Source organism: Protopterus annectens, chromosome 9.part0, assembly GCF_019279795.1.
Source record: "Protopterus annectens isolate FY-2018-M chromosome 9.part0, PAN1.0, whole genome shotgun sequence".
In the NCBI taxonomy this organism is placed as follows: Eukaryota; Metazoa; Chordata; order Ceratodontiformes; family Protopteridae; genus Protopterus; species Protopterus annectens.
Genome location: NC_056743.1, coordinates 1,718,527,238 through 1,718,553,457, shown reverse-complemented (window position 1 = coordinate 1,718,553,457; position 26,220 = coordinate 1,718,527,238). Strand labels below are relative to the sequence as shown.

The following is a 26,220-nucleotide window of genomic DNA, read 5'->3' as shown; positions in this document are numbered from 1 at the left end:
AATGTCTGCTGAGGAGTAGAAAACTTGTTTCCAATGGCAGACAGGGTCCTTCCCTCCTCCTCATTTTGGGGTGAGTGCATCTTTCGCTGATGGCCTGAACAAGGAGAAGCCATCAAAGGGGGCATTAACAAAAGATACCTTGAAGGGTTTTGGTGTCTCCCAATGGCTATGGCTGAACTAGCTGCTCATGAGGCACCCACCACTGTATGGGAGAACAGCCTCATTGATAAATTGAGTAGACGAAAGAGTAGCCAGCTGAGGAGAAACGTTTTGAAATCCTCCACAGACATGGACTCAGTGAGAGAGAGTTTGAAAGCTCCTTGGTCAAATCTCTCTGTAAGCAAGTAAAATGTGCCAGGTGATTTAATGACCTGAGTGTTCATAGGTTTATAGGTTCATAGGTTGGTACTAGGCTATCAGCCCTAGGGGCCTATACAAGCCTAGCCATAACAATTCCCTGGCTATTTCTTCCCACACTATTTACTTCCCTGGACCTCTGCCTAGCAGGGCAACTGACATGATCCCCGGGGTGAATTTCCTTTCTCCCATCCAATCATCAAGGTTCCTTTTGAAGAGGGCCAGAGAGGCACTCTGCTTGACATGTATGGGCAATCTATTCCAGAGACTGGGGAGTCTCTGGGTCAGGAACCTATCCCTCCAGCATGTTTTGTTTATTGTGATGACAAGGTGTGGCTCTGGGTGATTGGGATTTCTTTAAGTGTAGCATGTCCAACAGCTCTGGGCTTGACATGGCCTTGTATGTTAAGCAGAATTCGCCTCTGAGTAGACGATATGCAACAGAGTACAGCTGGAGTTTTTTAAGATGGTCAGCGTAGGGCATCTGCTTTAGGCCTGTGATTCTTTTAGTGAGGTATTTCTGCAGCCTTTCCAGTTGTTGCAGATGTCTTGAGAGGTACATACCAAACGGGGCGTTGTATTCTATAATGGGTCTAATGAGGGATGAGTACAGTGGGACAATGACCTCCTTTTTTCTGGATGAAAAGCCCTTAGTGATGAGGTGTGCCACATAGAAGGAATTCCTGACTGTTGTGGTGATGTGGTTATCGAAGGTGAGACCACTGTCCACCTAAGTCTCTTATCACACTTTCTGTGTTTAGTGTACTGCCACCTATATGGTAATTCACAGATACATGTTTTTTCCCAAAGGGAATAACTATAAATTTCTTGGCATTGAGCTTGAGCCCATGGCTTTGGCACCAAGCATCTGTTTCTGTAAGGCCCTTTTGTAGAGTATCCACATCATTTGGGGATTCAATAATGGCTCCCAGTTTGCAGTCATCTGCGAACTTTGTTAGCCAGAGTCCCTTAGTGTTGGCCTGTACTTCAGAGAAGTAGATGCCAAACAAGAGCGGTCCCAAAACTGAACCCTGAGGTACTCCACTTGTCACTTGTCTGGAGCTGGATTTGGAGTCGGCTACTTTTACAGTATGGGTTCTTTCAGTAAGCCAGTTAGCAACCCACTGGGTGACGTAGGGATTAATGCCCAGTTTAGTAAGTTTATCTATGATTCCAGAGTGGGGGATGGTGTCAAAGGCCTTGGCAAGGTCTAGATAGGCTGTGTGGACCACCTTACCCTTGTCCATGGCTCTGGAGACTGATTCGAAGAAGTCAATCAGGTTCAGGAGACAAGATCGGTCCTTCATGAACCCAAACTGGGTGGGGTCCAGTGTTTGAAGGTTGCCAATGTCTTTGTTTATAAGTTCCATGATAATACACTCCATGGCCTTGCAGATGAGGCTTGTCAGACTGATGGGACGGTAGTTTCCGGGATCCAAGGTGGATCCCCCCTTGTGGAGTGGGATAACTGTAGCTGTGCGCCACTCAATGGGCATGAATCCTGAGGTGAGGCTATGATTAAACATGACACTTAGGTGAGGTGCCAGTTCATTTTGTAGTTCATGTAGTACACAGCCCGGGATGTCATCTGGTCCCATGGATGCTGTATTCTTAGCTTTGGAGAGTGCGTTTTTTACCTGTGTGACCATTATTACCAGAATTTGGCAATCTTCCGGTATTGAGATGGGCCATTTAGGGGGTGAGAGGAGGGTGAAGTTGTCACTGAATCAATCTGCCAGGATATTGGCAATATCCTTGGGATCAGTATATTTAATGCCATTCTGTTTTAGCTCAGAGCAGATCTGAGCATTGCCATTTAGATTCTTGACATAGTTATAGAATGCCTTGTGGTTGTCTTTGGAATCTTTGGCAATTTTATTTTCGTAACTAGCTTTGGAGGATTTTATGAGGGATCTCAGTTTCTTACTTAGGCTTGTAAGGGAGTTTTTTGCATCCTGGGATTTTCCTCTTTTCTGCAACAGTTTCTTCCTTTTGTTGTAAAGTTTGTTTATGGCAGGGCTTCCTTTTTTTTTGGATGAGAGCACCTTGGTTCTATTTGGGATGGCACGATTCATGCATGAGTGGATGTGCTCGTACAGTGCCTTAGTGTAGGATTCAGCAGTTGAACTTTCAGTTCCTGTCTGCATGGGTGTCATAAAGTTTGTCACTTCTGACTTGAGTAGTATGAAGTTAGGTTTGGAGAAGTTTTTTATGGAGGTTTCCTTACTGGGGAGTGGGGGTGGGATCTGGATGTTAAGGGTGATTAGCTTATGGTCAGACATGACTAACGAGGAGGTGACCATAGGTGTGGAGCATCGATTTACCATGTTGGTAATGACCAGGTCTAGAATATTGGACCCCTTGGTGGGACTATGGATTAGTTGATCCAGGGCGTTGGAATTTATGAATTCCAAGAACTGTTGGGCAAAGGTGATAGTACAGGAGTAGTTTTCCCAGTTAATGGCAGGGTAGTTAAAATCACCCAGTATTAGGGTGTTTGGTTCTATCTTAATATTTTCCAGTATGTTTAGAAAGGTGTAGTGAGAATCTTGGGGTATGGTGGGGGATCTGTAGCAAGCTACAATTTGGATTGCAGTCTTACCTAGTGTTAGTTGCACCTGGAGAATTTCAGACGCATTGTGTTGGGCAAGTAGCCTGGTGGTGTGAATATCCTTGGTGAATATTGACACTCCTCCACCTTTAGTGTTTCGGTCCTGGTTTGGTGGCCGAAAAGTGTGGTAAGAGTTGTATCCTGGTATTGCAGGGGTGCTCATGGGAGCCTTGAACCAGGTCTCAGTTACTGCACAGATATCGATGTTCTCCATTTTTAGGAGTGCCTCGAGAGAGTGCATTTTGAGGTTTAGACTTCTAGCATAGAGTAGCATTACCTTCAGATTTTGCATGCTTGTACCTGTTACGGTGGTGGTTTTGTCCTTTGATCTTTGCCTAAAAAAGGCACTATAGGGGTTGCAAGAGCCTTAGCCAGTAACCTGAATCCTAGGGGCGACAAGTGCAGACCATCTCTGGCAAAGCATCGTGGTCTGTCAATCATGTCGTCCCAGGCAGACAGATACTGGATCCCCTTTGAATGACACCAGAAGCTTAGCCAATTGTTGAAGTCAATCATTTTGTCCTTGTATTGTGGTATCATTCTGGGCGAAGGCAGGATGCTACTCAGGGCTAGGGTCATACCTGCCTGGGCCACATGATCTGAGAGCTCTTCCATGTCTCTTTTCATGTAGTCCAGGGAGGTACGTCTCAAGTCATTCACTCCAACATGGACAGTGACAGAGTCATATTTGTACTTGTTGTGGAGTGACTTGAGTGCATGCATTATGTGGCGGATCCTGGCACCCGACAAGCAGCTGACTGTAATTTTCTCCTTGTTCAACCTAGTGAGAGGGACATCAGTGTGCCAGACTATAGAGTCACCTATGACTAAAGTGTTAGGTACATTGTCTTGCATTAGGGGCTGTTGCTAGGTGGCACACTGGTGTTGTGAACTATGTGACACTTTGGTTGTGATTGGTGTTTGCGTTTCAGCTTCAGAGGTCCTTGTTGCTTGGGCAGGTTACAGTTAAGGGCCTCTGCATATGTGGATTTAGTGTTGCTATCTGTGGGTGTTGGTGGTGTGGATTTAGAAGGGCTATGTGTTGCTTGAGGTGTAGTGTGGGTGTTAACCTTCTCCTCTTGACTGTCTAGCACAATCTTGGGTGGAGAGAGCTTTGCTTCCATTTTGGCTATGTAAGTGCATCTCTCACAGGTTGTAGTGTTGGGTGGTAGGAGGAGAGGGTTGTCTGTGTACATGAGGCAATTGCTGCATTGCCCCAGTATGCCCAGATTCACCAGGTGGACAGGAGAAATCACTGGAAGCTGACCCTTGGACATGCCTGGTTTGGTTCTTTTTTTTTTTTTTGTAAAGTACAGGAGCTGTTTTCCCTTACCTTAGCAAGGTACTTTGAAATTATAGGCTGTTTAGTGCCTGCTATTAATTTCTCCTTATTAACAAGGAGAGTTGAGTGCTTGTATCAGTTTAAGGCTTCCTAGTGCTTTCCAGCAGGTATTAGAAAGTGCTAGTCACAGGGATGCTTAAAGGTAAGATGAAAAAAAAAAATGCACACTGCAGTGTGCACTAGAGAAGTTAGATGTGAAAGTAGGTAACTTAAGTTTTACCACGTGTAAGTCTGGCTGAAGCGTATATGCATTTCCATATCTGTCCATTAATGTGGACCCCCTGTTCGATGGATGGACAGAGGAGCTTTGCTCAGCTTGCTCCTTAGTGGCTGCCGCCACAGCTGTGGCATCACCTGGGATATTCTTGCTCCAGTGGGGTTTGTCTGAAGGAGGAACTAGGAATGTATCCGGGTGCATTGGGATAGGCTCGACAGTGTCCGGTTCCTTCCAAGCCCAGCGGGAAACTCGATCAATAAGTTCATCTCCTGGGGGGGGGGGCAGCCCCGAAAGCCTCCAGCAACACAAATTCTTCAGAAAAAGGACCTTGAGAATACCAGACACTCTTCTGTTTGAGGATTTCCAAGATGTCCCCAAAGGAGAAATTGTCATGTGGCGATCAGGGGAATCCTTCTCCTTGATCAAAATCTGTGTCTTATCTGAGAGACTCCTTAGGGGACTCTATGTGCCTCCTCTTAAACATTTTCTTCTGAGATATCTCTGGTGTGGGGTATTTGGGGGAGGTGTCTGAAGAACGGGGAATCCCTCTGGGGAATGTGTGTGGAGGCTTCTTGGAGTTCACTGACCTTGAGGAGCAGAAACGATGGGCTCAAAGCTGTGATCCCCAATAAAGGGCAAGGGGTAGGATCCAAGATATGAGTGGATGGCTGTCAATGGAAAGAAAAGGCCCTTTCAACTACCAGAAAGGCTGACGGATCCAAGGATACCTTCTGCCTTCCTCAGAGCAGAGGCAAATGAAGATGAGAAGTCGGGGCCAACCATCGATCTGAGCCTTCTGGAGAGAATTGGACCTGAGCTGTCAAGAGCCAAGGCACCAAGGGGGGAGAGATGGATCCAACAATGTAGGAGTTGAACTCAACCCTTTGGACCTGGTGCCAACTTCCTGGATCCAAGACCCTCTCTAATCCGATGGTATATGAGCATGGCTTGTGAGGGGAAACTGCTGGAGTCAAGAAAGAGAGTTTCCTCGGATCTGACACTGACTTTTTCTAGAATCTTGGATCCTGGGACTCCCAAGACCACAGGTCTGATTAGAGAAGGAGACAGTATTGGTTGGGTAGGTACACTCACAGATCCGAGAGGGGACAAAGTGGACAGGACCCCCATCTGGTTCTGAGCCCTGAGAAATCTCTGCTATCTGCCTCTGTCAAATGCCTTGAAAACCTCAGTGAAGCTGAGGATGCAGGTCTAGAATGTTTCTTTGGAGTTACAATTTTAGAGGGGGTTTGAGCCCCAGAATAAGAAAAAACTGTAAGCAAGCTTGTAAGTGTCTTGCGCCAGTTGGAAAGGGCCCCAAGGTTAAAGGTGAGGCATATTTTGCAGCTGGATTTTTAGATGTTCAGGCCCCAGACAGTAAACACAGTTATTGTGGGCATCAGAATTGGGGATCTTATGCCCACAAGAAGTGCATTTTTTGAAACAGGTGGGTTTCTCCGACATTACAAACCAAACAATATAGAAATGTTTAACTGTAGTAACAGCTGTAAAAGTTATTCAGAAAATAGAATAACCTGAATAGTTAGCAAACATAAGCTACAAACACTAGCATTTAACTGTATGGAACTATGCCTAAACACAGAAACATATCCCTTTTTTGTAGAAATATCAGTAAAGGTGATAGAAATATAAGAAGTGCCAATAGGTATGAAAGGAAGAAAAGCTAGAGAGATAGAAAAACACACCCTAATACCAGTGACCAACTAAATACCAAACAGAGGGCAGAGGAGAGAAGAAAAAAACCGTAACTATAATATTTAAGTAGTAAAGACAAGCAAAAGATTATCCAAAGTTAACAATAAGATCATAGAAAAATGCACTGTCAGTGCTCTAGACTGGATCACTGTCTTGACACAGTCAGGACAAACGAGATCTGAGAAGTTGAGAATTGAATAAAGCATTATGGGTAGAGGGAGGATCTCAAGTTTTCTTCTCTGTTATACTGAATTCCTCCTATTTTCTTACTAATCATAAACCTTTACTTCCATCCTTATCTGTACTTCGACCGGTAATTTTTAACTCTCTATTAGGTTTCTTAAGAGCTATTTCCATCCACTGTTCATTTTTAGTTATTAAAACTATATCATCTGGGTAAGCAAACATCACTGGTACTTGAATTCATTTTCTTGCTGTGTATTCTGTCTCAGAGGTAAATTTATTTCATTCACAACTGTGTTCATAATTAACTCAAATAAAATACTACTCTCTGAACAACCCTGTCTTATAACACTTTTTATGCCTATTTCTTCACTTAACCAGCTGTTTACTACTACTTTAACTTTATTATTGTCATACATTGAAGCAAATATTTTTATTTTATTACTTACACTCTTAAAATATTCCATAAAGTTTCATGTTGTATCCTGTCAAATGAATGCTTCTTTTGACTTTACTGAAATCACCTGTAATGATTTTTAGTTCTAAATTTGTATTTATTATATCACCTACCATTTCCCTAATTATCATCAAAAGTTCTTGGCTCCCTTTTCCTTTTGTTCCAAATACTGTTTCATTCAATACTTTATTTTCCAGTCTCTTCTCTGTTATTTTCATATACATCTTATAATTCCCATTATTTAAAACTGTCAGTCTCCAGTTTGTTTTCGTTTTCCCTTTTTTGTCATATAAGTTTCATAACACTAATACATATTTCTTGTGTTCCTCTCCTTTCTCTAACCATTCATTAAGAACTTCTACAAAGTAATTCTTCTGCCAATCTAAACATCTTTGTACATGAAATATTCAATCGCACTCAGCCCTGTTGCTGATTCCATATTCCCTGTCTTTAGTACATTTCAATTCTTCCACTGTTATCTTCTTTTCTAGCCCTTCATTATCTTCTTTAGTTGATTTTCTCACTCTCCATTTATGTCTTCCTTCTGTCCTATACTTAGTCTTATTTATATGTTATTTTATTAATTCCATTTTTTCTTTGTTGTGTTCTAACAATTTCTCTGTTTTAATTTCTTATTTCTCTGTTATTCTTCTATTTTCTTTTGCAACTTTAAGTATGGTGCCACCTCCTCCTCCTTTCCTTGTAAGAAGTACCTTTGTTTAAACATTTTTTAATTTTCTCTTGATTCATTTCATATGTAATTTTTATCTTTAAAAAAAAAAAAACTTTTCTATCTCTTATTACCTCTCTAAATGCTTCACAACTGTATTTATTTTATTTTTGTGGGTTTATTTCAGTTTACTGAATTAGCAGATAACCGAAACTGAAAGAATGAGACAACAACATTGAAACATTACAACGGACATTCACAAACTCAAAACTTACATCAAAACTCACAAATTCAGTTCATAACTGTTTCACATATATAAATAAACACTCAGGACAAACACACATCTGTGCATTTAAACTACACTGTGATGTATGTGAACGTCTGCTGCATATACAGAGCACGTTTCAGCTTACAGAATTTCAGTAAAACAATTAAAGTGACGTTCTACTTACCTTCATAACCTGTTTTTTATTGTTATATAGGGGGCAAACCCCCATGAACCCCCACACCCCCTGCAAATGAATACCAATTCCAAGATCACACTGCAATGGGGAAAAGGGTGAACTTCTTGATCCTCACTGTACCTCCATCTCGACTCAAAAGCTGCAAGGTTTCAAAAAAAAAATGCCGCAACTGTTTTTTTTTTTTGGTTTTGTGAATGTTCGTTGTTGTGACATTTTAATGTTGTCTCAACATTTTCAGTAATAGTCATATGTTATGATAGGGACCCATTTTTGTTTCTCTTCTATTCTTTTTAATCTTTGCCATTCTAAAAAAATTGATTTATATTTTTCTTTAAAACCTACCCACCAGCTTGTCCATTTCTTATAAAACAGTCTCATGTCTATATGATCTTTCCTTAATTGTATAATCCTGTTTCTACCTTCCTCATTTAAGTCTGTTTCTTTTAATCTTTTAATACCTTTACCTTTCTTTATATATCCTTTTTTTGGATGTCTATGCAAATTGCCACATGGTCTAAGAAGCCTTTTACTTTTGTTCCTTTTTTTAAAGTTTTCAAACTTTCTGAAATCATAAAAAAAGTCAATTTCTGTTCTTACGTTACCCCTTTTATAAGTCTGTTGTCTCTTAGCCCATAAATATAATTTTCTACTTTCCAAAATCTCTGCTATTACTGTAACATCAGCCCCCTTTTTTTCTTAAATCACAGTTGAAATCTCCACTAATATTATTTGGATGTTAATACTCAACGTAGCTAAAAATTCTTTTAAACATCAGCTCAGTTTCTTTTTTTGTAACATGGGCATAGACTGCAATAATTCTATATACTTGCTTTTTGATCTCACGTCCAGTACTGTTACTCTACCTAATGTCACTAAAGTGCATTCCAAAAATTCTGTTGAGTTTTTACTTAATATTCCAATGCCTGAACACATTTCTTTTCCTTTATTCCAAATAATATTACCTTCCCATAATTCATTTACTTGTAATCTCTCCCCTTCTGTCAAAATTCTTGTCTTCTAATATTATAATATCCATATCAAGCATGTTTATAGCTAAAATTCTCAGCTTTTTATAGAATTATTTTTTTCATCCTTTACCTTTATTTTCTCTCAAGCCGAGGTTCTTAATTTTTTGTTTCCTGTCTTTTATTCTTTTCCCAGTAGAATTCTTTATAACCTCAATCATCACCCAATTAATATCTTCCTCTTTACTTGAATGTATCTTTTCTTCCTCTACTACTACTTCTTCCCTTTTATCCATCATCTTTTCTTCTTTTCCTAACCCCTTACTCTCTGCCATTGTGTTTTCTTCCTATATTCTTGATTACTTCCTTGATCATATTCCCCCCATTTCTTCTATGTGTTCCTTACAATCTATCCATGAATGTCCTGTTTTTCACATTTTACACATTTCAGTTCAAAGTTTTTCGTTTCATGACACATTTTACCAGAAATGTAACACTTTCTCTTATCACAGTAACTAATTAAATGGTCATTTTACCACAAAAGTAACTTTGTTTTTTACCATGATGAAAGTAACAGAAAACAACAGCAGAGGACAACCACCATGCAGTAATTTGCTTAGAAGCTGGTTGACCTTTCATAGCCCCTGTGTAGGAGACCAACAACTATTAATCATTCTAAAGGCCTTTCTTCTGGCAAGGTAGTACCTGAGCTGTGTCTGTGCATCCATGGTATGTAGAATCTTTTCTCCTTTGTTTTTTGAATAAGGATAGATAGCTTAATTCAAGGTAAATTCAGAAATGACTTTAGACATGAATGATGGATTAGTGCATAACACAACCTTGTCCTTGTGGCAAAATCAAATAGGGTTGGCCCACCTTGAGACCTTGCAACTCGGAGAATTGCTTACAGATGTCATAGCAGTGAGTAAAACCGTATTCCAATTAACGAACAGTAAATCAGCCTGAGAGAGAGAGATCAAAAGGATGAAGGTCAGTTGTTCAAGAACTAACTTGAGATCCCAGGGAGGAGGAATTTCTTTTTGAGGGGGTCTCATATGCAACACTCCTTTTATAAACTAACCATAAAAACAGATGAAAAAGGGGGATCTATGGGGCAGATAAGCTGAGATGGCCGCAAGATGTACTTTGATAGAAGTATATGACAAACCATCTCTAAGTAGGTCATACAAATATTTCAAAACCAGAGGGGTCGAAACCCTTTTGCGACCTCTGTTATTAGCTAGGCACCATCTAGAGCACCTCTTCCACTTGTAAGAGAAAGATTTTCTAGTTTGCCTCCTTAAATACCTGCTGCACATCCTTATGGAACAAGTACCTAAAAGGAGTCAAAATAGAGTCATCAATTGTAATTGCTCTAAGTTGAGGTGTACCATTTGCCCCTAATGCTGTGGGATCAGATCCAGTGGGTGAAAAAGCTTGTGGTAATTGCCCTTGACCAATTCCATTAAAAGGAAGAAAATCCAGCTGTGTAAGTAAGCTCATCATAACAGTTGGTGTTCAAATGATCACTTCCACAGTAGCTTTAGATATATGAGCTGTATCCTACCAAGGATGCAACAGTCAGCCAGGCACCATAGCTTCAGGGTGCCTTTCACATGCCCATACTCTCAGGCATCTCAAGCTGAGCTGACTAAAAGACATGTTTGGGCACAAGTTTTCTTGCCAACATAGAGAGGGAGACTAAGCCCTGAAAGGACAATTCTAGAAATAACAAAAAGGAAGGTTATCACCCTGACATAAAAAATGCACCCAAAAAAATAAGGGGGATATAGGGAGAGAGTGGTTACTGCAGTAGTGATCATTTGAACACCTACTGTTAATGTTAAGTTTACATGTACATTTGTATTATGTTCATCATATTGATCACTGTGGCAGTAGCCTTAGCTATATGGGTAGATTACTCTACCTTTCTACATTTGGGTGGTGGAAAAAGAAGAGTCCAGGCGCCCCTGGGGAACTGTCATTGCAAAGCCTGACCTGTAGCGTTGCACAGGTATCAAGCGTATAGTGCTGTATAAAAGTATGTACAGTGGGCCAAGTATCAGCTTCTAGAATACTTTTAGGATACAACCATTTCCAAAAAAAAAAAAACATACATCAAGTTAATCTCCATGTAGAGTGAGTCTTAACCCTCCCTGGAATATTTTTTTATATCACACTTTTTCATCACCTTTGCTGTAGAGGGGCGAAAACTAAATCTTTTTCCAAAGGAGAATTTAAAATCTCATTTTTACATAAAGAAGATTCTGAGAGTGCAGCCATGCAGATCTCCTCAAAACAGTACCAACAGCCATAGCCCTGGAACAAGTAGATGTTCGAATAATCACTGCTGCAGTATTTGCTTCCTCCCTAAATCCCCCTAGTTTTTTGGACCTATAGACAACCATTTGGAAATAAGTCTGTTTTGACACAGGTTGCTCCTTCTTCTTACCTTAACAAGAAATGAACTATTGATCCAACTATCTGAAAAATGTTGTTCTGTCACGATAGTACCTGAGTTGCCTGTGGCCATCCAAGGTATGGAGTGTCCTTTCTCTCTCGTTTTTAGGTGCAGGAAAGAAAACAGTGAGATGGATAGTATGGCTTAAAATAAACTAGGACACCACTTTAGGAATAAAAGAAGGATTAGTTGTAAAAGAAACTCTGGTCCTGTGAAAAATGAGATAAGACTGACTCACCGTAAGAGCCTGCAACTCAGATGCTATTCTTGCAGCAGTCAAAGCAATCAGTAAAATTGTTTCCAATGTTAAGAACCACAAGTCAACCAGGTTAAGTGGTTCAAATAGAGCAAGTGCTAGCTTCTGCAACATAAAATTAAGATCTCAAAGATGTGATACTTTTTTACTTAGAGGCTTCTTGTGCAACCCCCGCCTTTCAAAGACATTTTTACATGAGACTGCATTGAAAGAAGAGGATCTATGGGCAGACAAGCTGAAATGGCTGATAACTGAACATTGATAGAGGAATAAGAAAGGCCATAGGATAGTAACTTATGCAAATATTGTAAAACCAGAGAACAACAGCACCCTTAATGGGTGCTGTTTGTGTTGTTGTCACCAACTAGAAAAACTTTTTCATTTGATAATATATGATTTTCTAGTAGCAAGCTTTCTTGCTGCACGTTCTCAGTGAACAGGTGCCTAAAAGGAATTAAGACCCTATCATCCAGGCATTCAGTTGAAGTTGATTGATGTTGGGGGATATCAAACACCCCTGTTCTTGTGTGAGTAGATCCAGTCTGTGAGGAAGCTTGTGATAATTGGTCCTGGCCATTACCAAAAGAACAGAGCCATGGTTGTCTGGGACAGAAGGGAGTCACCGCAGTCATCTTGTGGGAGTCCTTTTGAATCTTCAAAAGTACCCTGGATATTAGTGGAAAGAGTGGAAAAGCATAACAGCGACATTCCTGTTCCGGAACAAAATCTAGTCAGTCGATTATTTCAGAGAGGAGGCAAAAAGGTCTACTTGAGGAACTCTCCACAGATGGATCAGATCTTGGAAGACCCCCTGATTTAGTCTCCATTCGTGAGGGTATGCCCTGGTCCCATTTATGAGGGCCTCCCCTTGTCCTGCTCAGCTTATCTGCCACACAATTTTATTCTGACAGAATGTAGGATGCCTGTAGAGTGAGATTGTGCTGTGAAGCTTTATCCCAAGTGAACATGGCTAGTCTTCATAGGGTGTATGACATGGTTCCCCTTTGCTTGTTGATGTACCACATGACTGTGGTATTGTTTGTAATCACTTGAAGAGATCCTTGGGGCCAGATATGGTCCAGAGAGTTGAGTACCTTGATTAGGTCAAGCATCTCTTTGATATTTATATGCATCTGTTCTTGGTGTCTCAACCCCCCTGCACTTTTATCCCTCCTGAAATTTCACCTGAAGTAAAGTCCACAGCATCTATGGTAACTGAATGCTTTGGAGCAGGGAGGGAGAAGGGGAGACCTGGATTTTAGGGTATATGTTGTCTCCCAACAAAATATTTGTCTTCTGACATACTCCAGCACTGAGATTTGAAAAGATACAAGAGTGTTGATGCTGGGACCAAACAGATTTCAGATGCCATGGTATTTTTTCATTTGGAGTCTTGGCAGGGGTATCATGAGAATCATAGATGCCGTGAGACCCAAAATCCTGAGGTATTCCCTTGCAGTGACCAAAGTCTGAGTAGAAAATCTTAGAAATAGATCTAGATAGATATAGAATATATATATTTTTTCCGGTTGAAGAAAAACTCTTTGAACTGAAGTATCTAACTGACATCCAAGGAACATTGTCTATGTGAAGGAGTCAAAAAAGACTTTTGAATGTTCTTTTTGGAGTCATACACACACTGTATTCATTGTTATTCATAAAATAATGAAAAGTTAAAGCTTGTTCTGACAAATTGTGCAAGTATAAAAAATGCTTTATATGCCGTTTCATCTTGTGAGGAAAAATTTGCTTTAAATAACTTAGTTATTCTATTGCACAGGTCATTAGTCACCATTTACAGTGTGTTTAAGACTCTGTTGATACTCCTTCCCAGGCTAGGGGCACTAGTATTGTTTTGAGGAGGTTTGCAAGGCTGCACTCTCATAACCTCCCAGGTGATGTTAAAAATGAGATTTTAAGTTCTCCTTGGATCGAGATTTGGTGCTTTGACCCTCTGCTGCAGAAGTGATCAAAAAGTAATGAAAAGGGCAAGCAGATCCAGGGAATCTCTAAGATTTTTCAGCCCTTCTTTCCAAATTTTATAAGGATTTTCTGGGATATTCTATCGCCTCATCCACATTTTTGGCAAAAAACAGAATAAATAGTCTCAAAAAAATTCAGGCAAACATACATTTAAGAAGAAATGGCAAGGGGGCTCCAAAAGAAATCTCAGACCTCCTAAAACCAAGGACAGTCCAACAATTCTGAATGACTGTTCAAGAGACCTTATGAACTCTTCCCACCATGTCCTTTTGTTTTCTTCCAGAAAGTCTGAATGTTCATTTCCTCTTTGGCAACAGATACTTTCAGGCAAATAGCCTCTGAAAGTCATTCATCAAAGTTACACATACCAGTGGGAGGCAATTCCCCTTTTGGGGGGGCGGGGCGGGGCGTCATTCCCAGACTGTCTTGTTTCCACTGGTTCTTCATCACATGCTGTTTCAAGGAGTGATAGGACCATGTTCTCCTTCCCAGGTGGGGAAGGGTTTTTATTTCAGGATGTATCTAGTGCCAAAGAAAGAAAATTCTTGGAGACCAGTTTTAGATATTTATTTCCTTAACCTGTTTGTGATAGTGCCTACATTCAAAATGATGTTACTTCATAATGTTATCTCTTCTTCCTCTTTCAAGTTTTCTGGCTTCCTGGCAACACTAGACTTAAAATTGCTGTCATCACATTCCTATTCATCCAGAATTTAGATGTTTCTTAAGTTTTTTTTTTGTGTTTGGATCACATTATTAATCTTTCTTACCCTTTCAACTATCCACTGCACCAAGAAAGTTCACAAAGTGTCTAGCTACAGTTATAGCTCATTTGCAGGTTACAGGGTATTAACATTTTTCCATATTCAGATGACTTTATCTTTAAAGAGTCTTTTTCAAAGTGTCTGGAATCTTTTTCTTGGTTGAGCGATCTCTTACATGAGCTGGGATTACAAGAGAGCATTCAAAAAATCTTTTTACCAAGACTTCATCAGAATGAATAACACTAAAACAACTTCATTAAATGCATATAATAACTGCATGTCTTGTATATGATACATAGCTACTCAGCTATCTATCTATATATATATATATATATATATATATATATATATATATATATATATATATATATATATATATATATAAAAACAATTTAAAATGATAAATCTGAAGTAGTTAACTTCATTTGTTCATCAACTTTGGGTATCGGATCCGAGCCGGCAGCTTTATTCAGCTAAGATCCAAGCTCCTCCCCCTTACCCATAACCCCCTGCCATCCTTCTCTGTCCTCAGATCTCATTTGCCACAGCTTATTCAAGCACCTAGAACGAGTTCCAGGCGTAGGGTTTTGTGAGCTTTTCAAGAAAAATTACCTTTTTTCATCTAGTTTTTCAGTTTAATTGTTAAGCGAGTGAGTGTTGTTCACTTTTGTAGTTAATTAAGCTAATTTTGTTGGTAAAATTTATATATATTTTTTTTAGTTAGTCTAGTCTTCCCTCTTTCCCGTGTGTGTGAAGGTGTGTTTGGGTTGGGCCTATTTTATTACTATGGCCGAGGCCCCTAAAACCTTCTTTTCTAAATGCACCGAGTGTGGCCATAAGCTGTCTCCGGCGGATGGCCACACTCGGTGTGTTATCTGCCTTGGGGTTGACCATCTTTCTTTGGGCTACACAATTTGTGTAGCCTTCAACCCAGGGCTTTGAGGAATATAAGGTCGAAGTTGATTCTGGCGGGACTTCTGCCCCCGGACTCGGCTTCGTCCTCTTCTCCCTCGGTGGCACCGGCTGCTACCGCAGCGGTCCCGCCTTCTATCCCTGCTCCCCTGGCCTGGACTCACCCTCCCACCATGGCTCAGGAGGAGAGGGAATCTAGGAGGGAGAAAAGAAAGGAGAAGCACCACAAGCGGCGGGCTGAAGCTTCCTCTTTGGCTCTGCCAGCTAAGCAGTTAGTCTCTCCTCTCATATCCAGAGGTTACACTATCCCCTTTCTGAATCTCCCTCTCAGACCCCGGAGCCTCCTCGATGTCCCACCCAATCAAAGGGAGGCAGCAGCCACAGAAATAAACCAGCTGCTAGAAAAAAGAGCAATCCAGCCCGTCCCCCAAGATCAGTCTGGATCAGGCTTCTACTCCAGGTTCTTTTTGGTGCCAAGAAAGACGGGGGACTTAAGACCAATCCTCGACCTGTCCACTCTGAACCTGTCGGTTGCCAAAGAAAAGTTCATGATGGTCACCATTCAATCCATTCTCCCACTCCTGCAGGAGAATGACTGGATGTGCTCTATAGACCTCAAGGATGCGTACTACCACATTTTGATGGACAGACGATCCAGAAGGTTTCTCTGCTTCTGGCTGGGAGCCAGTCACTATCAGTTCAGGGTCCTTCCCTTTGGTCTCACCACAGCCCCCAGGGTGTTCACCAAAGTGATGGCAGTTGTAGCGGCCCACCTGAGGCTTCAGGGAGTACAGGTCTTTCCATACCTAGACGACTGGCTCCCGACTGCCCCCACCAGGCATATACTCTGTTCAGCCAGGAATTACTTCCTTCACTTGGCCTCTCATCTGGGAATTTCAATCAATCTCAAGAAATCCTCCCTTCAACCAACTCAGGCTTTAGATTTCATAGGGGCTAGGCTAGATACAAACCTGTTGAGGGCCTTCCTAACTCCGGACAGGCTCCGAACTTTGACATTCCACATGATGGCCCTCTTACAATCCCCGTCTCCCCCAGAGGAATTGGTCCCCAGGGCGCTAGGTTCCATGGCGGCTGCCATCAATCTGTCACCACTAGCTTGTCTAAACATGAGGGTCCTGCAATGGACCATGCAGGTCCAATGGTCCATCCTGCAACATCCGCTAAGTACAGCTGTCCCCCTCAGCAAGGTTTGCAGCAGGTCCCAACTCTGGTGGATCCAATCCTCGGATCTCCAGGAAGGGCGCCCCTTCTCTATGACCCCACCCCAAGCCATGGTGACCACGGACGCTTCTCGCCTCAGGTGGGGGGGCACTGCATGGGCAGAACTGTCCAAGGCACGTGGACACACTCTGAGACCTTGTTGCACATCAATGTCCTAGAGATGAGGGCGGTGCTTTTAGCGTTGCAAGCACTCCAGGCCCTTCTTCCCTTGGGGACAATTGCAGTTCAATCAGACAACATGTCAGCAGTCTGGTATATCAGTAAACAGGGGGGGAACCAGATCCTGTCCGCTGTGTCGAGAGGCCATGAGAGTTTGGGAATGGGTGATCGCCACCAACCGCTTTCTCATAGCAACGCACATTACGGGTCGGTCCAACATTTTGGCAGACAAGCTGAGTTGAACCATCCTCTCACCTTACGAGTGGTCTCTGAACCCGAGAGTAGCAAAGCAGAGCTTCCTCAAGTGGGGTCAACCTTGCTGTGATCTTTTCGCGTCGCCTTTGAACGCAAAGTGCAGCGAGTACTTCGCTCTACTTCCCCCACCAGGGGAATCCCCCAGAGACGCTCTAGTCCATGTTTAGCCATCCGGTCTACTTTATGCTTATCCACCTCTCCCCCTCATGGTAAAATTCTTGCAGAAAGCTCGTGGGTTGGGGAGCAGAGTGATCCTCATAGCCCCATTCTGGCCTCGTCAAACGTGGTTCCCTTGCCTATGGTCTCATCTGGTCAATCCTCCATGGATTTTGGATCCCACTCCGGATCTGATTTGTCACCCCCTGGAGTTGACAACTCCAAACCTGGACAATCTCAGGCTCACAGCTTGGTTGATCCAGTTCCAATCATAGCTAGGACTCCCGGTATCTCCTCCTCCGTTAAAGCTATTTTAGTAGCCACTCATAAACCTTCTACCAGAAAGGTCTATAAGAGCAAATGGTAACGTTTTTCAATCTGGTCAGAACATAGACATATGGATCCCTTTACAGCCCTGATACCAGCTGTATTAGAGTTTTTGTCACACTTATTTGATCAAGGTGCCAGCACCTCCACCGTCAAAGTCCAATTAGCAGCAGTTTCACATTTTCATGTGGGAAGTGATCTCAGTTCATTAGCTTCTTCCAAGATCTGCAAAACTTTCGTAAAAGGTACTTTCCTGTTAAGGCCTCCTGTTAAGGATGCAGTTCCTCCATGGGATTTAACCTTTGTTCTTCAGGCTCTTACTGGCCTTCCCTTTGAAACTGCAGCTTCGGTGGATCTTAAATACTTATCTTGGAAAACGACCTTTCTCATTGCCATCACTTCGGCTAGAAGGGTTTCAGAGCTTCAAGCCCTTTGCACCAAACCTCCATATCTGGTCTTCCATAAAGATAGAGTTTCCCTGAGGACCAATCCCTCCTTCTTACCTAAAGTTGCCTCTGAGTCCAACATTAATCAGTCTATCAGCTTACCATATTTTTCCCAAATTATCAAAACAAAGGTGAATACAAATTACATTCTTTGGACATGCACAGACAGTTGAGGTTCTATTTACACAGGACTGCTAATCATAGGAAATCTGAGCAACTCCTTGTATCCTTTGCTAAACCCTTTTTGGGTAAACTTGTGTCAAACGCTACATTGTCCAGATGGATTTCACAATGTATACTTCTTGCATATAAGAGTTCTGGCCGACCAGAACCTGTCAGAGTTCACGCCCATTCTACTCGATCGATTTCCACTTCTGCTGCCTTTTGGTCCAGGGTGTCCTTGGATGACATTTGTTCAGCAGCCACTTGGGCTTCATTCCATACCTTTATTGCCCATTACAAGCTGGATATAATTTCCAGAGGGAGGGCATCCTTTGGCTCTGCAGTGCTCCGGAATATTCTTCCATGAGGACCTCCCAAGTTTTTTAGGTAGCTGGGGACTCTGTCCCACAGGTTGATGAACAAATGAAGTTAACTACTTCAGATAAAGAAGTTATGTATTCACCATAACGTTCCATCTGAGTAGGTAACTTCATTTGTCAGCAACCAACCCCCCCTCCGTCCCCCTAACCTGTAGTTCGTCCCTTTTTAGGATCTTTGTGCTCTCTGTACCAGATGACATCAGGTTAGGATGTTTAGTTGATCCTTTGGTTGTAGTATTCTATAATGCTAAGCAAACTCGATCTGAGGACAGAGAAGGATGGCAGGGGGTTATGGGTAAGAAGGAGGAGCTTGGAGCTCGGATCTTAGCTGAATAAAGCTGCCGGCTCGGATCCGATTTGGATCCGATACCCACAGGTTGCTGACAAATGAAGTTACCTACTCAGATGGAACGTTATGGTGAGTACATAACTTCTTTTTATCTCTTACATTTCCTATATTTTTTTGAAAAAAAGTTAATGTTAATAGTACTATTTCAACCAGGTTCTTAAGCTGCATGCGATTTTAACTATTTCTTTCTAAATTGTTTTAATCCATACACCTAAAAGTTTCATCTTATCATATCCCCATAAGTATGGGTATTGCTGTTCTAATTCATATGTGAGTACATAGTTTTTAGCATTTGTTTTATCTACATTTATTTTATATTCTGAAAAGACTTGAAACTGTCTCAAAATGTCTTTTTACTGGATTTGTAAATTGCAAAATTTCATCATCTACAAATACAGCTAACTTTTCTTGATTATCATAACAGTTGTATCCTAAAATTTGTGAATCCCTTATTTTCTTTGCCAGTAGCTCTAAACATGCAAATAAAGGGAAAAAGGGGACCCCAGCCTTGTCCCTCTTTTAAAACACATCTTGCCAGAGAGGAGTCCTTTTCCCTTAGTTCCAGACCTCCATATAGTCTCCTAATTAACCCTATTATTCTGTGAGGGAACAGAAATGTTGCCATTGTCCTACTTATTAAATCCTAGACAACTTTATTGAATACTTCCTCTGCATCAAGACTCTACAACAATTGTTGTTTTCCTATACTCTGCTTCCCTCTGGATCATCATTGTTCTAGTCATGTTGTCAAACGTTTGCATGCCATCTACAAAATCACATTGATTCATGTCTATCAATTTTAGCATTGTTATTCTGTTAGCTAGTATAGACATAAACACTTCATAACCATGGTTTAAAATAGAAATGGGCCCATATGAAGCTTCTCTTAACACATTGTGCTGTTTGTTTCTGAATATCCTCCTCATTCAGTGTTTACACGCAGGCACATTGTATTAACAACATACACAGATACAGAGGTGTGATAAAATATTTATGAGGTACAGCATTGTTATTCTGTTAGCTAGTATAGACATAAACACTTCATAACCATGGTTTAAAATAGAAATAACACATTGTGCTGTTTGTTTCTGAATATCCTATTAACAACATACACTGATACAGAAGTGTGATAAAATATTTATGAGGTACAGATAGTAGATGGTTTTATCACCACTTTGTGAGCATCATCAAGCATTTATCTAACTTCTGTGCATGTTATCACATTTCTAACCTTGTAACCTGTCACTGTAAATCAACCTCATTCACAACAGGAAAAAAATTCCACATAACATCCATTTGTTCCCATTAAAAATAATTAGACACATGTAAACCAACCAATAGAAATTAAATTTAACAAAATTAGAATCCAGATCTTTAAAAATAAAGTAATAAAAGAAAAAAAAAAAGAGTCACAGTGAGTTATTTTGGAAATGGGATTTCTAGCAAAATGGAGCTAAATGTAAAAATCTCTGCTAAATTAGATTAAACTAACTAGACAGGGTTGCCCAAGTATGACTGCACCACGCAATGTCAGAGCTACTATATTTAAAGTTGAGGGAAGCGGGGGAACCTGTCCTCCCACAAAGTAATGCAAAATTACTTTTTTGTTTGTTTTGTTCTACTGTGGAAAACAAATGCAAAGTCAGCAATTGTGTTACATTTATTATCACACTATCCTGTTGGGCTACACCTGAAAAGGATCGACCGACTAGTATACTAACCTAATTATCAATTGATAAGTAAATCTCTCCCAGTGAGATGTTCCTTTAAAACTCTTTAAAAATAAATAATATATCTAACAAATCTGGTCACAGTCCTTAATACATTTCTAAAATTGCACCATAAAATTATCTTTGACGAATAAAAATTTAAAGTTACCTTAGAACTAGAGCAAAAACTGCCTGCAGAATAACCCATTCACGAAAACTTCAGTAAACACTTGCACAATTACAACATTCCATAGAAATTAATGAAAAACAGGACTCCAGACTAAGAACTGTCTGTATGAGTAATAAATTATATTTCTGTAAAATTAGGAAATGAATTTCATTGGAAAATATACCCCATAGACTTAACAGTAGAGAATATTTAATTTTTCCACAGCAGACCCATTCCACAAGCACACACCCATGAGCAGGCATGCCAGTGTATGTGGAGTGTGTGTGTGTGTGTGTGTGTGTGTGTGTGTGTGTGTGTGTGTGTGTGTGTGTGTGTGTGTGTGTGTGTGTGTGTGTGTGTGTGTGTAGATATATCAAACACAACTGGCCACTCAACAGCCTATCGAAATTTAAAAAAAAAATACTATAACTGTTTTGCAGAGGTACAAGCCCCCTTACACCTCACCCCTACTAATTAAAAATACCCACGCTGAGATTACAGTACAGTGAGAAAAGGGCAAAGTCCCCTATCCCTACTGTACTGTGATCCTGCAGAAAAAAGATGGTATGTCTTTCTAAGCTGATTTTTCTTTCAGCTGTATTGGATTTTTCTGTTGGATAAGTTGCTTGTATCTATCTATATTCTCTCCATCTCTCTCTCTCGTATATAAATCTACACACACATACACACGCTAACTCTGAGATCACACAATAATAGGGCAAGGGAAATTTGTCTTACCTTTGGTATTCTGAAATCTCTGTGCCTCCCACAGGTATTGTTCAGCATTCTGAACTGAACAGTTACTCCTGTATCACACACGTTACATGCTTCACTTCTTCAAAATCCACATACAATCTTGAGCCATACTGGTGCACATCTTATAGGTAAACTCCTTTTTACTTAACGAACTGGGTCTGTATCTCTGTCGCATGTTGTCATGGATGTGGGGAGATGACTTCATGTTATTACTAAGCATCAAATACTTGTACTGAATTTAGAAATGGTGCTTCTCTTTAACTGAAACTTTTTGTTTGTGTGAGATTGCAGTATAGTGGAGATAGGAGAATTTTCTCTTCCTCCACTGTAGTGCAATCTCAGAGATGGCAAGAAACAGTTGTGTTACCAAATGTACAAGTATATCCAGTAGATTACCGTTATGGTAACTTTTTATACAACTCCAATAGCTATGTTCATATTGTTAGCTTTGCATTACTGTAAAGTGCTTTCAAAATGCTGGTTTGTATTTCTTCAGAGATTACAGGATATTGTAATTGCAACTGTATTTAGGAACATTTTTCACAGTTGTTAAAATGTATTCCTCATTTTTCACAGTTGTTAAAAAGTATTCATGCATACCTTTGATGCACTGAGTGCAATACCACCTTGCTTCCATAAGGTTTCCCTTACTGCTCTCTCTTCTCTTGTAGAATATTGACTGGGCTGCATTACTAGCAAGGGAGATGAAGCCTCCATTTGTTCCAACAGTCAAGGGACGTGAGGACGTTAGTAACTTTGATGAAGAGTTTACAGCTGAGGAACCAAGTCTGACACCCCCTCGAGAGCCGAGGGTTCTCATTCAGAAGGAGCAGGACATGTTTAGGGATTTTGATTATGTGTCAGATTTGTGCTAGCCTTTGGAGAGTGTGCATCTGCATCTGAACAGTGGCAGCACAGTTATATGCACAAGCACCTGAAACAGAAAAGCTGAGACCACACCAGAAGATGAGTGCGTCTATATGTTCTTATACAAGCACAGTTAAAACAGCTGAAGGAAACAAAATGTTTCTTCTGCCTTTTAGTTTTTATTGTATTTATATATATATGTGTGTAAATATATATGTATATGTCACTTCTTTTAAAATGATTTTTTAGCTATGGAATAATCCTTTGAAGTTGACCTGTTACTATCCAGGTTTTATTGGAGCAATTTTAAACTCCTCCTTTATTCTGCCATATACAACCTTTTCTCCTCCCCCTCTTGACTGTTGTTTTAATTTTGGTGGACATTGCAATAATTTTATGGATTCAGTGAAAGTTTTTCACCTCTCTTGGTTGTGTTTTACTCTGAGGACGTGGCCACTGTGAAGGAAATCAATGACTTATTCCTGTTTTCATCAGTTACAAGGTGGAAACATCTGTCTTACACTGTTTACATAAAGAACAATTAAACCTCAGCTATACACTGCATAAGCAAATTGCTTGAAGTAAAATTCATATCAAGGGAACAAAAATCTTCCATCTTGGAAGAACAATTGAATGTGTATATAGAAATCATTTTATGACCGTGTGAAGTGAACAGCTGAAGGGTCGGTGACGTTAGCCTTCCAAATGCACTGTCATATGAAGCAGATCAGGTGAAAACAATTCAAGGTTTTGTCATCTGTATACAGAGTTGTATTTATGATGGCTTATAAAATTTAGAAACCAACCTCAGCTTTTCCACTCTGTGAAACAATTTTCTCATTTTGAAGTATTGAATTTGGAGCCTGCAAACATCATTGCATTATGTACTGCAGTTGAAAAGTATAAGTACATTATTTCTTGAGTTCTGCCAGGTTTTTAATTTTCTTATTATTTTGGAGTGGGAGGGGGAAATGGTTAGGCATGCAAGCATATAGTTTATGCCTTGTTTAAATATACCTCGGTGTCATGCCTAGAGTCATGCTGAAATTACCAGTGTAAAACAAAATCAGAAGAAACGAGTGTAGCATGGGAATATACAGGGTTTGCCCTAGACTTTTTGTGATCACTCATTAAATAAAAACCTGATTATAAAACCCATTCATGTTAATCATTGTTCTAACTGATGGACATTTAACAAAAAGAGATTATTAAAGGTAGATTGACTTTTATTTTCAAAACGTCATTGTGGTAGTTTGATAACACATCCATGTTCAATTTGATAATCAGTCATGAGAATTTCACAGATACTGTGGGAGTTTATTTGTGGGATAACTAAGATGGCTAGCATGTCAAAATCAAAGCTGATGTAACTAAAATCATGCAGACATGGTGTGCCTGGCACATTCCTCAGTTTTTTGTCATTTTTTTCTCTTGTTTTTTGTTCAAATTTATGTGATCTATGCAGAAGTTTCATTGCAGTCTACCTTCTATGTGATGCATTACTTGTTAATTGATAGCAGAATTTTTTGTAGCACACTCTTTATTTCAGTGTGTTTCTTCAGTACTGCCCTTCTCTACGGTTGCAGAAGGGTTGGTAACGAATGATCCAGACAGAATTCACTGAAAACTCTACAAGTTCAAAAAAAGTCGCTACCTGTTTTCCAGATCCACACACTGTAAATGGGTAAACACTTCAAATGACATATCCAGTACAGTCCACATATGTTAACTACAGAAAAAGAACAGCTGTTTAAATTTAAAAAAGGAAAGTGCTGATAAAAATGTGGCCTGTGCCCTTTAGAGGCTGGTCTTAACTAGTGTCATGTTTTTATGTTACTAATTCGAAACATCAACACGTTAAACTGCAAGTCATCGAACACCACTTCTCGAATACCAGTCAACTGAAAAAAAAAATGTAGGTGGCAAGTCACTCTGCACCCCTACACCTCCTGCTAATTATATATACCAACTCTGTGATCATGCTACTGTGGGGAAAGGACAAATTCTCAGATCTCCACTACCCAGCAATCTGACAAAGAAAAAGAGCTGGCGTGCGCATTAAGCTAATTTTCAGTCAGCTCTACCAACTTTTTTCCATTTGACAAGTTGACTTTTCAACAACTTGACAACTTGTCTGTTCTTTATTTTGTGTGTGTGTGTGTGTGTGTGTGTGTGTGTGTGTGTGTGTGTGTGTGTCAAAGCTTTTGTATGGAGATTGTGTTGCATTGGTGATTGGGACACGTACCTTTTTCCCCACTGTAGTGCGATCTCAGAGTTGGTATATGTAATAGGCCGGGGTGTGGGGGAGGTGGGGGTTTACCCACCTCCCCTAGCAAAAATGTAGATTTTTGTTGTTTTGTCTCGTTCGACTTTTTGGAGAGTCGATCATGCTAATGTTTGCAGGTTAGGGTTAGAGTGAGGCTAGGTAAAAGATGCATTTATTTTATGTAGGTTAGCGTAAAGGCTAGGTAAGGGAATAGATATAGTGTTATGCATGAGGTCTGGTACATGTGACCATATGAAGTTTGACTTTCAGAAAAGCCAATTTTCTGACATAGATCCATCTATATACACACATGAGAAAATCTCAAATGTGCTAATGTTCAAACATAAAGTAATCGAACATTACTGATCACAACTCACTCTACCAAAAAATATGATAATAACTAATCAAAAATTAAAACAAAAACAGTTTCCTTTCCCAATTCTTCAAAAAACACAACCATAATAGATGGTCTGAGTAGTGGTAGTATTATGGAAATGCGTTTTCTAAGATAAGGTATGGGATTAGGGTTAGGGGCAGGGTTTGGGTTAGCATGCATTAGTAAGGTGGTGCAGGGAAGCTAAGCCTGCCCCAGTTATGTCTCTGCACCTTATGTTAGAAAAACCCTTTTTGCAACAATACCACTACACAAGACAAAAGGACACACATCACATGCACCATATATCATGCATAACACCATATCTATCCCCTTACCTAGCCATTACTCTAACCCACAGAAACTAAATGTATCTTTTGCCTAGCCCTAACATCCAAACATTAGCATGTATACTCTCGCCTATAATGCAAATATTTTTGGTGTATTTGAAAGTTTTGGTATTAACAAAAAAAATCCTATGCCTTACCCTGCCACTTCTTTTATCTCTGTTCCAATATTCAATACTTCAAATGCAATTGGTTTAGACTCTGATTTCCATTTTCTAGTACAGTAAATTCTCAGCTAACCGGAACTCAAGCAACCAGAAAAAAAAAAATTAAAGAAATACAGTACAGTATGAGCAATTCAAATTTTCATGTGTTGCACTTGTTTTCCCTCCACAGAAATGTACCTTACGTTTTTAGAGTTTTAAAAAGGAAGATGTAAATAAATTCCCTCTCTCCCCAACCTGAGAGCAAGTCAAACCAAACAAGTCAAATCGTTGAAATGTCAACACTCACCCCATACCCACTCAGTCAGTTTTCATCACATTGCAAATTCTCTCTCAGATCTCTCACACAGTCGCTTCCACTTTCATACATTAATTCACTCTCTCTCTGTCTCTCTCACTCTCTGTTCAATTCATTCAATTCCAATCCACTCAGCATGCCGCAGAAAACATTCTGTGTGCCACGCTTTCTAGCGGAAATATAAGTTTAAAATAATATTCCAGCCAGGCTTCTAATTACTGTATTTCAAAATTAAAATCAAATCACAACAATGTTTATGGTATAGTATAGGGTACAGTATTTGTCAGGTCTATTTTTAATAGTAACTCTCAAAAAACCAGAAACTACACTTAGCCAGCATCTACCATTCTCTATGGGTGCCGGTTAACTGAGAGTTTACTGTACTATTGTTTTTTTGGCAGCCACCAGAATTAAACTTAACAAGGCTTTACTGTGTCTAG

General features: G+C 40.2%; 1 protein-coding gene across 1 annotated transcript in view; it reads left to right on the top strand.

Moving 5' to 3' along the window:
- Positions 1-23,490, top strand: part of LOC122812231 (serine/threonine-protein kinase N1-like) — a 2,446,550-nt gene extending 2,423,060 nt beyond the window's left edge. Inside the window, exon 22 of the mRNA XM_044084586.1 lies at positions 22,137-23,490. Within this exon, the coding sequence (XP_043940521.1) occupies positions 22,137-22,340 (204 nt within the window). The 3' untranslated portion in view covers positions 22,341-23,490. The remainder of the gene's footprint in view (positions 1-22,136) is intronic.
- The last annotated feature ends 2,730 nt before the right edge of the window (positions 23,491-26,220 follow it).